This window comes from Bufo gargarizans, chromosome 4 (genome assembly GCF_014858855.1).
Source record: "Bufo gargarizans isolate SCDJY-AF-19 chromosome 4, ASM1485885v1, whole genome shotgun sequence".
Lineage (NCBI taxonomy): Eukaryota > Metazoa > Chordata > Amphibia > Anura > Bufonidae > Bufo > Bufo gargarizans.
Genome location: NC_058083.1, coordinates 199862031 through 199874359, shown reverse-complemented (window position 1 = coordinate 199874359; position 12329 = coordinate 199862031). Strand labels below are relative to the sequence as shown.

At 42.1% G+C, this 12329-nt stretch overlaps 1 protein-coding gene across 1 annotated transcript in view; it reads left to right on the top strand.

Annotated features, from left to right (window-relative positions):
• DNAH8 (dynein axonemal heavy chain 8) overlaps positions 1-12329 on the top strand; it is a 478630-nt gene that overhangs the window by 53162 nt on the left and 413139 nt on the right. Inside the window, exons 5-6 of the mRNA XM_044291082.1 lie at positions 3547-3660; positions 12128-12235. Of these exons, the coding sequence (XP_044147017.1) occupies positions 3547-3660; positions 12128-12235 (222 nt within the window). The remainder of the gene's footprint in view (positions 1-3546; positions 3661-12127; positions 12236-12329) is intronic.

Here is a 12329-nt window from a genome sequence, read left to right as displayed (position 1 = left end):
CCATGGCGTCTCTTTGTCTGTCTATTGATTCTGCCTTGCACAATTCTGATGGGGCTTCTTCAATATTAGAGTCTTTTAGAAAGGTTATATACCTTGTGGACAGTCTCTTGTATCTTACATGGGCTGAGTTCAGCCGCCCGACGGCAACTTTTAAACTGGTGGCATCGCCTGAGGAGGACTTAATTCCTGATATGAGGGAGGAAACTCGTTCCCATAGCTCTTCCAGGTTGTCACATAGCTCATCTTTCCTGGTGTGATAATTTTCCGTGATCTTTATAGTTGGTTTGAGAGAGCGCCTTGGTCGCATGACTTGGTCTGCTGGAAGTGTGGATTCTACCTCCAGCTCTTCATAATGATCAGTATCAGGTTGCATTTCCTTTGTTTCATCACTGGGGAACTGTACGAGGTCCTTTTCGGCCATTTTGATTTAAGGTGCGCTGTCTCTTTAAGAAAATGAACTTTCGAATTGGGGGCTGAAAATTGCTGTGCGGCTCAGATGAGGCACCCCGATAAGGTTCCTAAAGAGTTTTGAGTGAATTGCGGGGTTTTGGTTTGAGGGAGGCCCCGCGTGCGTGAACAGTTCCTATATCATGCGAGCAAGGGTTAACATAGGATGTAGAAAGTGTCTTGGCAAGTAGTGGAGGACTTCCAGACGAGAGTATATCTACTGCGGACGCGCCGTGCTTCCCCTTGGGCTTGTGGGACGTGCACTGTTGCCGGGCAGATTTGCTGCGAGTGGGCCTGTTGCAAGGGAGGTTCCTGAGTGTGGCACTGGGCTCTGAGGGAACCTGTAGCCGGGCATTGGACTTGAGACGGGTATTTACTGGGGTATAAGGCTTTAAGGCAGTTTTTGACTGTTCTGTCCCCACATGAAGGCGAATGAAGGTGTAACTGATAATGACCTTGTGACTGTCCTACCTTCGTATCCAAGCAGTGGAGCAGACCGGACCGGCAGATGCTCAGGTTAGATGGATCCAGACGTAGACATGAGATGCAATCAAACGTGGGTTTATTTGATCCGGAGCAGCAACATACGGTTATACAATACAGGGATGCAGTAGCAGTGTAGATGCTGTCATGTGGATGTCTTTCCTGAGACTAACTGCTGAGGCAACTGCTGGTCAAAAACTGATGCCTTAACAAGCCAAGATGTGTGTCTCCAGTCACAAGGAGTGCAGCACTGAAAATGGCTACAGGAAGTGACCAGGACCAAGGCTGCAAAAACCACGCCCAGCGGAGAAAAACTTTATAGATAAGGAACAAGGCGTGCAGCATACAAATTCCGGCCAGCAGATGGCAGCAGAGAAACAATATGTAGAAACAACATAGTAAAAGGAGATATAATAATACAGTGCATTAATTAAATTTGAAAGAAACAGCACACCAATAGTAAATCTGTCTAGAGATTCATTTACATAGGAAAACACGCCCACTTTCAGAAAACTGGCGAGCATAGTGTAGAGCAGAAAAAAGTCGCAAATTTGTGCGCAGTTTTAGCGTTTGCGCATTTTCTTGCGACTTTTTCACTCCATTATTCTGACTTGAGCTAATGATAAATCTGGCCCTATGTGTGGAGAAAAAGAGGCACAGCACACCAACATCAAAACCTCCTCCCAACTGGGAAGTATGGTGGTGGGGGCATCATGGTTTGGGGCTGCTTTGCTGCGTCAGGGCCTGGACGGATTGCTATCATCGAAGGAAAAATGAATTCCCAAGTTTATCAAGACATTTTGCAGGAGAACTTAAGGCCATCTGTCCACCAGCTGAAGCTCAACAGACGATGGGTGTTGCAACAGGACAACGACCCAAAGCATAGAAGTAAATCAACAACAGAATGGCTTAAACAGAAGAAAATCCGCCTTCTGGAGCGGCCCAGTCAGAGTCCTGACCTCAACCCGATTGAGATGCTGCGGCATGACCTCAAGAAAGCGATTCCCACCAGACATCCCAAGAATATTGCTGAACTGAAACAGTTCTGTAAAGAGGAATGGCCAAGAATTACTCCTGACCGTTGTGCACGTCTGATCTGCAACTACAGGGAACGTTTGGTTAAAGTTATTGCTGCCAAAGGAGGTTCAACCAGTTATTAAATCCAAGGGTTCACATACTTTTTCCACCTGCACTGTGAATGTTTACATGGTGTGTTCAATAGAAACATGGTAACATTTAACTCTTTGTGTGTTATTAGTTTAAGCAGACGGTGATTGTCTATAGTTGTGACTTAGATGAAGATCAGATCACATTTTATGACCAGTTTGTGCAGAAATCCATATCATTCCAAAGGGTTCACATACTTTTTCTTGCAACTGTATACAAATACTTTTAATATCATGGTCATATCAGTATACATCCACCATGTAACCAGCCTATAGTCTATACTATCAGTATCATGATCAGATCAGAATACAGTACATCCACCATGTAACCGACCTATAGTCTAACAATATAGACAACGGATACTTAGCCTTAGAATGTAAGGTGGGCCCACTTCTTCCATCTAAGACTTCACAGGAAGCTGGTCTGGGTGAGGAATGCCCCCATGGCTCGGTGTATAACTACTGTATTCACACCTGCCTACCTCAAATTCATTGTACCTGTAAGGTAAGTACAGGAAGGGGTGGGGTCATGACTATGGAACCACAGGGCAGTGTGATGTTACTAGCTCAACCATACATCTAATTTAAATATCAACCGAACAAAGTAAAGAAATACCACAAATGTTGTTTTACTTTTGGAGGTGCGGCCTATTGGTGGTATTTCTTTACTTTGTTCTGTTCATGTTCGCTTTTTGATACCAAGGCCAGCACTCCCCCATTACAATCATAGGTGTGCCCCCCCGCTGTTGGTGTTTTTATAATTTAAATATCAAAACAGGACTGAATCTCAGCCCTGTAGCAGTGATCATTAGGGCTTATTCACACAAGTGAAAAAAAAAAAACAGCCATTAAAAATGGATACACTGCCAGTTTTTCTTGGCCATTTTGCATCTATTTGTGTACCATGGATCAGTACACATAAAGCGCCCCATAGTGCCCCCTGGACATCCTACACCCCCCAGAGTGCCCCAGTATATATAATGATCCTCATATGGTTCCCCAGCATTAATAATGCCCCCTTCCCTACCCCAGATAGTGCCGACAGATCGTTTAAAAAAAAAAAAAAAAACGCTGGTAGCTGCAGATCTTGGCCTTTTTTTTTTACACAGTCTATCTGTTTTTAATGGTCGTTAGGTGGTTACACCGCTGTCTAAACACCCCTTAAAATTTGGCCTATTGATCTCTGTGGGGTCAGTCTGGACTTGAAAACGGCCAAGAATAGGACGCTTCCTATATTTTGACAGCCACTATTCACTGGCCTTTAAAAAAAAAAAAAAAAAAAGTTTGTCTTGTGAATTAACCCCCTATTGGCTCCACAGTCCAGTGATAGAAGTAATTTCCTGCCTTTTGTTCCAAGTTTTGCATGTTTCATATTTCTACCATTTATTACAAATGTTGCTGCGCTTTTTATTTTGTAGTGTTATACCAGACTCTGCTTTTATCTGCACAGGTGTGGAAAGAGCTAGATGGCCACATTACAGATGCAGCTAATGAGTCCAAAGACAATGTCAAAATTTTACATGCCCTTGAGCAAGTCTGCCAGCCACTTTACACATTTGACTTGGTAAGGTGGTTTTAGATAATGCAACTGTAAATGATGCTGACTTTTTACCTAGCTGAGGCCTGCTGTCCAAGTATGTTCCACAAAAACATTGCTGGGGATGTATTTATCTCTGCATTTCCGAATACTGGGGCATCGTTTGTGTTGCTGAAACATATGTGGAGGAGATTCATTAAAGGAGTTGTCCCACGATAAATATTCTAAATTTTTCAAACCAGTACCTTGATCTGAAGACTTTTGTAATTTCGTGTAATGAAAAATTTTGTATAGCCAGTGATCTATTCAATAAAATGTATCTGTACAGCGCCACCTGCTGTTTTATCCTTTAACTGCCTCTTGAGCGGTGATAGGAAGATCTTCAGCAGAATGGACACGCCTCCTGAACTGCAGAAGTAAGGACACTCCCCTTAAGCTGTCAGCTTGATATAACTCTAGCAGAGAAATGAATGGGAAGATCTCTGGATCCATGTGAGGTGCAGGGCTGGTTCTAGCTTTGTTAGAAAAAGATTGTCTTCACTATATCGTGACTGATTTTCATTTTTTACATTAATCATGGGAGAACCCCTTTAATACTGGGACATTGTAAAACCACTATTTCTGACACATTTGTATGTATTAGATGGCAGGGGTATTAGAAGTATGCAGTTGGGTGTAATCCCCTTTTTTGAACCCTATTGTAAATACAGTACATGGAGATATCTGGCATAATGTGTCCATTGAACAGCCAGAAAAGATGTTTTGGAAACAATATAACTTGCTTGTTGCAATAAGGCTGCTTTCATATCAGCACTTATTATTTGCTTTCAACTGTATTAGAGGAGCAGAAAAACAAAAATAACAGAAGTGCCGAATTTGGCACATAACTGACACGAATGGAACGTAACAGATCCTATTGTCTAGGATGCATTCGGTTTCCACCTAGAGAACATTTTTTTAGCCTTGTGGCCCCTCAGCCTTGCTAGCTGAAACCACACACCCAGAGCCTCAGCAGGACTCTGCTTCACAAATACTCTTTCTCTCCCTCACCTGACTGACACAGTGGAAGGTGCTTTATGTCAGCCTGATTACAGCAGGCGTCAGCTGTGATCACCTCAGGTGAAAGGAAAACATGTCCTGGAATGAGGAGATGGATTGGTCCCACTGCGAAACCTACCATCCCAATCCAATAAAATCCAGCCCTGAACAAATAAAGAAAATAGCTTCAGCAACTAGGTTTGCTGAAGCCAGCGCCATCTTCCTGGACTTTACTTATGCTAAAGGCATAGATCTGTTCAGACAAAGTGTAAGTAAAATACAGTACAGTACAATATATATTGTACTGTACTGTATTATACAGACATCAGACCCACTGGATCTTCAAGAACCAAGTGGGTCTGGGTAAAATGTAAAAAAAAAAAAGTGAAAAAAGTTAAGATAAAAAAAAACATTTATCACTGAATTAAAATTAAAATAATCAAATACACTACACATATTAGGTATCGCCGCGTCCGTAACGACCTGATCTATAAAACGGTCATGTTACTTTCCCCGCACGGTGAACGCCATAAAAATAAAAAAATAAAAACTATGAGAAAATTGAAATTTTGCCCACCTTACTTCCCAAAAAAGGTAATAAAAGTGATCAAAAAAGTCGTATGTACGCCAAAATAGTACCAATCAAACCGTCATCTCATCCCGCAAAAAAATGAGACCCTACTCAAGATAATCGCCCAAAAACTGAAAAAACTATGGCTCTTAGACTATGGAAACACTAAAACCATGATTTTTTTTTGTTTCAAAAATGAAATCATTGTGTAAAACTTACATAAATAAAAATAAAGTATACATATTAGGTATCGCCGCGTCCGTATCGACCGGCTCTATAAAAATATTACATGACCTAACCCCTCAGATGACCACCGTAAAAAAAAACCAAAAAAAACGGTGTAATAAAAGCAATTTTTTGTCATCTTACGTCACAAAAAGTGTAATAGCAAGCGATCAAAAAGTCATATGCACCCCAAAATAGTGCCAATCAAACCGTCATCTCATCCCGCAAAAAATCAGACCCTACTCAAGATAATCGCCCAAAAACTGAAAAAACTATGGCTCTTAGACTATGGAGACACTAAAACATTTTTTTGGTTTTAAAAATGAAGTTATTGTATAAAACTTACATAAATAAAAAAAATTGTATACATATTAGGTATCGCCGCGTCCGTGACAACCTGCTCTATAAAATTACCACATGATCTAACCTGTCAGATGAATGTTGTAAATAACAAAAAAAAAGTGCCAAAAAAGCTATTTCTTGTTACCTTGCTGCACAAAAAGTGTAATATAGAGCAACCAAAAATCATATGTACCCTAAACTAGTACCAACAATACTGCCACCCTATTCCGTACTTTCTAAAATGGGGTCACTTTTTGGGAGTTTCTACTCTAGGGGTGCAACAGGAGGGCTTCAAATGGGACATGGTGTAAAAAAAAAACAGTCCACTAAAATCTGCCTTCCAAAAACCGTATGGCATTCCTTTCCTTCTGCGACCTGCCATGTGCCCGTACAGCAGTTTACTGCCACATGTGGGGTGTTTCTGTAAACTACAGAATTAGGGCCATAAATAATGAGTTTTGGTTGGCTGTTAACCCTTGCTTTGTAACTGTAAAAAAAATATTAAAATGGAAAATCTGTCAAAAAAGTGAAAATTTGAAATTGTATCTCTATTTTCCATGAAATCTTGTGCAACACCTAAAGGGTTAACAAAGTTTGTAAATCAGTTTTAAATAGCTTGAGGGGTGTAGTTTCTTAGATGGGGTCACTTTTATGGAGTTTCTACTCTAGGGGTGCATCAGGGGGCTTCAAATGGGACATGGTGTCAAAAAAACTGTCCAGCAAAATCTGGCTTCCAAAAACCATACAGCGCACCTTTCACTCTACGTCCCGCTGTGTGGCCGTACAGTAGTTTACGGCCACATATGGGGTGTTTCTGTAAACGGCAGAGTCAGGGCAATAAAGATACAGTCTTGTTTGGCTGTTAACCCTTGCTTTGTTAGTGGAAAAAATGGGTAAAAATTGAAAATTAGGCAAAAAGATGAAATTCTCAAATTTCATCCCCATTTGCCAATAACTCTTGTGCAACACCTAAAGGGTTAACGAAGTTTGTAAAATCAGTTTTGAATACCTTAAGGGGTGTAGTTTATAGAATAGGGGTCATTTTTGGGCGGTTTCTATTATGTAAGCCTCGCAAAGTGACTTCAGACCTGTAGTGGTCCCTAAAAATTGGGTTTTTGTAAATTTCTGAAAAATTTCAAGATTTGCTTCTAAACTTCTAAGCCTTGTAACATCCCCAAAAATTTAAATATAATTTCCCAAAATAATTCAAACATGAAGTAGACATGTGGGGAATGTAAAGTCATCACAATTTTGGGGGTATTACTATGTATTGCAGAAGTAGAGAAACTGAAACTTTGAAATTTGCTAATTTTTCTAAATTTTTAGTAAATTAGGTATTTTATTATGCAAACATTTTTATTTTTTTGACTTCATTTTACCAGTGTCATGAAGTACAATATGTGACGAAAAAACAGTCTCAGAATGGCCTGGATAAGTCAAAGTGTTTTAAAGTTATCAGCACTTAAAGTGACACTGGTCAGATTTGCAAAAAATGGCCAAGTCCTTAAGGTGAAATAGGGCTGAGTCCTTAAGGGGTTAAAACACAAACTCCTGCCCATTTAGGCACTACCTATACAAAATACTTCCCTACATCACACGTAGAGCACAGTTCACACATGAACATCATATGTGGCTTCCCTCCGCCAGCATCAATCCATCAGCTTCCAGGCTGTGGCAATTCCAGTACCTTTTTGTACCTTACCTAGTGACCCTCTTTCTGCAGGCATCACTGCGTTCCCCAAACTTCAGGCTATACCCTAGCCTTGCTAGCTGAGACCAGACACCTCGAGCCTCAGCAGGACTCTGCTTCAAAAACACGTTCTTTCCCTCCCCAGACTGACACACTGGGAGGTTCTCTATGTCGGCCTAAATACATAAGGCCTCAACTGCAATTTACTTCAGGTGAAAGGAAAACATGCCCTGGAATGAGGGGGTGGATTGGGAGGTCCCACTGCCAAACCTACCATCCCAATCCAATAAAATCCAGCCCTGAACAATGAAAGAAAATAGCTTCAGCAACTAGGTTTGCTGAAGCCAGCGCCATTTTCCTGGACTTTACTTATCTCACCTAGATAAGATATACACCCCTTCCAGGGCTTCACCGTACACATCACTGTTCACATTGCCACAATAGTTACATAGTTAATACGGTTGAAAAAATACATAAGTCCATCAAGTTCAACTAAGGGATCAGTGGGGATGCGAATCCCAGAAGGAATTAAGACTCCGATTTCTACACATTTCCATAAGCAATAATGTTGTTTACTTTTAAGAATTCATCTAAACCCTTTATAAAACTATACCCTGTTCCTGCTGTAAGCACGTCCTGAGGAGTCTATTTCACAGATTCAAAGTTCTTTCAGTAAAGAAGCTTTGACGCTTCCGGAGACTGAACTTTTTCTTTTCCAATCGGAGCCAGTGCCCCCTTGTCTTTTGAGCGCATTTTACATGGAACAGTTTTTCACCTTATTTTTTGTATGGCCCATTTATATTTTTGTACAGGTTAATCATGTCCCCCCCTTAGACGTCTCTTCTCAAGACTAAATAATTTCTATTATTTTAATCTTTCTAAATAACCAAGACCCTCCAGGCCCCTTATCAGTTTAGTCGCTCTCCTCTGTACTCTCTCCAGCTCCAGGGCATCCTTTCTATGGACTGGTGCCCAGAACTGAACTGCATATTCCAGATGAGGCCGCACCAATGCTTTGTAAAGTGGTAATATTACATCCCTCCCCCGCAATTCCATGCCTCGTTCCTGGTGGCCTTAAAAGCAGCTGATTGACATTGTGCTGTTATTTAAAGGGTTTCTGTCACCCCAATTTTCGCTATTAAACAGGCTGACATTATAGATGTGAAAATGTCACCTGAATTTAACACTGCATTTCTTTTATTTAAGTAAGCCCCCGTCTTCGTGTAATTTTACCTTTTATTATATGCAAATGAGCCTCCAGGAGCAGGGGGAGCGTTGCACCTGCTCCTAGAGGCTCCGTTCGCCCACCTCCTTTCCACATCCTTCTAGTTTGATTGACAGGGCCAGGCCAGCGTTGGTTCTCCTGCCGTCTGCCGTGTAAATCTTGTGCCTGCACCGCCCCGTTCAGTATTAGGCACAGGCGCAGTGACACATATGATGCTGTTGCCCTCAGGAGCTTCTACATCGCGTAGTCAGTCCACAGTACTGCGCCTGGGTGAAATTTTACATAGCGGAGGGGGTCGGCGGCGAAGAGTTCGGATGTGGGCAGTTACTTAAGCTGGAAGAGGCGTGCTTGGGCTCTAAAGGAAGGCGGGCTGGGCATTGTACGGAGGGGAGTTACTGGGCTCCAGAGAAGTATAATAACGCCCCTCTGGGCACCTTGAACACTCATTTGTGATTTTATCGCTAATGAAACCATGAAATAAAAAATGACTGCAGCAAGAAATAAGGTATTTTATTGTACATGGAAGCAGTGGTGACTCTAGGAACAATATATAGGGGGGCACATAAGATTCCACAGTCAAAAATGGGGGCACACTAATAATTTTCACCACTTAATCATAAAAAATAAATAAAAATAAGCATATATAAATAAGATTACAAAAAACTAGAGTATTGTGGTATGTAGGGATACCTTTTTATTGTACTAACTTAATACTTAAAATATCTGTAAAGAATAAATCAAGGCAACTGGACGTACTGTAGATTTCTTGAAAACGTTTCACTCGTTCTTCTAACGAGCTTTCTCAATTCTGAGTGAATGTACAAGAATTCTCTGGTAATAAATATGTAACTGAATTAACATCTGGTAATTATACCCAGCTTTGGGTCAGAGGTCATTATATTTGGGGTCAAAGGTGTTGATTCCATTATCCTAATTGGAGTCAGTAGGTGATAATGACCTCCCGGAAAAAGGTGTCAAGACAGCATTGTATGTGGCAGACAATAGATGTCTAACCCCCCCCCGCCTCTATTCAAGCTTGGCTTCTCAATTTTTACGTAGATGGCCTCCTTCACACCTCGTTGTGGCCATCTACGTTAAAATGGAGAAGCTAAGCTTGAATAGAGGCGGGGGGTTAGACATCTATTGTCTTCCACATACAATGCTGTCTTTGCACCTTTTTCTGGGAGGTCATTATCACCTACTGACTCCAATTAGGATAATGAAATCAACACCTTTGACCCCATGCTGGGTATAATGACCTCTGACCCCATTCTGGATATAATTACCAGATGTTAATTCGGTTACATATTTAATCCCAGAGAATTCTTGTAAAGTCACTCAGAATTGAGAAAGCTCATTGGAAGAACGAGTAAAACATTTTCAATAACTCTACAGTAAGTCCAGTTGCCTTGATTTATTCTTTACAGATATACCATGACCTGGATAAATGAGAACCTTCACAGAACTAATACTTAAAAAACAAGCTTTCAAGAGTTTTCCTTTCTTCCTCGGTATGCTAGAGTATTCAGAAACAATCTATTCCTAAAAGGTGACATCAGGACTGCAGGACATCAGAGAGGCCTGGGGTCCACATTATAGCATCACTACATTTACATTTCCTTATTATCAAAAAGCATCATACATAACAAAAAAAAAAACATGTTTTACTGTCCCCAAAACAGACATTAAACTACATTTATAATAAAACAATTTACTTACAAAAGAAGCTATTCAGTCGCCTGCTGTGCCGTCCTCTGCTTGCTTCCGCGGATTCTTTCCCCTACTTTCTGTCTCTCCTGGGAATCTGTGGATGACACACTGTTACGGGGGATCTGTGGATGACACACTGTTATGGGGGCATCTGTGGATGACACACTGTTATGGGGGCATCTGTGGATGACACACTGTTATGGGGGCATCTGTGGATGACACACTGTTATGGTTGCATCTGTGGATGACACACTGTTATGGGGGCATCAGTGAATGACACTCAACCACAACCACACTCAAACCCAAGTGGTGAAACACAATATGCACAATAACCCCCCCTCCATCAGCATCTGACCGGCGAGGGTCTGACACTCGGAACCCCTGCCGATCAGCTGTTTGAGAAGGCACCGGCGCTTTCACTTGAATGGAGCTTAACCCCTCCCAGGCCAGTTGATACTAGTCGTGACGTCACTGGGCCAGCGGTAAACAGTGAGAAGGCCGCAGCGCTGCTGCCTTCTCAAACAGCTGATCGGCAGGGGTCCTGGGTGTCGGACCCCCGCCGGTCAGATGCTGATGATCTATCCAGAGGATAGATCATCAGTTTATACAAACTGCAGAACCCCTTTAATTAACCCCTTCATGGACTAAAAAAAAGTTCAAAGCATAACACACAGCAATGGGGCTGGGTGGACTGGCAAGGGAGGGGTTAATAAGTGATGGATGGCCCTGTGTTTACTAGGCAAGCACCTGTGACAGGTGCAAAGCGATCTCCTAACTGTATCCCCCCACTCCTGCCAGACATAATGCAATTAATAACATCCCCACCCCCTCCCCTCCACAATGATAATGCACTCTACTCACTGAGTGCGTTTGTTCAAGAAGTTGATTACCTCAGCAGCGCAGCTGCCGCGTTGCGCTCCAGGCTCTGTTCCTCCTAGTCCATCCACTTCCCACCGCCGTGCCTGCAAACCAGAATTGACGCGCAAATCTGCAGGCAGCGCGTGTGACGTCACGTCAGTGAGCTCTGTTATTCGGATTGCTGGCTGCGGCGTCCGGGCCACTTGGCCAGCGTTACGCAACGTTTTAAATTTAAAGGGAAAGGGGAATCGGCGGCGGAAGGGGGGGGGGCACACAGGGGGGCAAGGAATAACCGGAGCCTTGAGCCTTGTTCACATTTACCCTATTTAACTTGTCTTGGACCATATCTACAGTTTGAGTATATTACTGGATGTACTAACAGATATCAGCTCCTTTCTCTTCTCTTCTTTTGTATATACAGGGCTAAAAACCCATTTAGTAACTCTGCTTTTTCCTTATCTTCAGTGACTATCCCCCCTTTAGGGTCCATTCACATGTCCGAAAAAGTTAGCGGAACAGGTGCGGACCCATTAATTTTCAACAGGGCCGCAATGTGCTGTCCGCATCCGCACTTCTGTTGCTCAAAAAAATAGAACAGGCATTATCTATGAGAGTGTTGGTGATGTGCGGTCCGCAAAATGCGGAACGCACATTACCGGTGCCCATGATTTGCGGATCTGCAAAACACATTCGGACGTGTAAATGGACCCTTACCGTTATTTAGTGGACCTACCTGCTCAGACCTAGGTTTTTTAGCATTTATATATTTAAAGAATGGACATTTCTCTCCATAATTTAGCTGCATTTGTGGAAATACTATTTTATACCCTCCTAGGCTTCCGTGGTGCGTGGCATTCAGAAACTGCTAAATGTGATTCAGGCAATCTATCGTATTTCTGGATACTACCAAACATCAGAACATATTACATCACTTTTCGTGAAGGTAAATGTATTTGTTTTGGAAATGTTACAGATGTTAGTCTTAAAGGGAACCTGTCATCAACTTTATGCTGACCTCACTGAGGGCAGCATAAAAT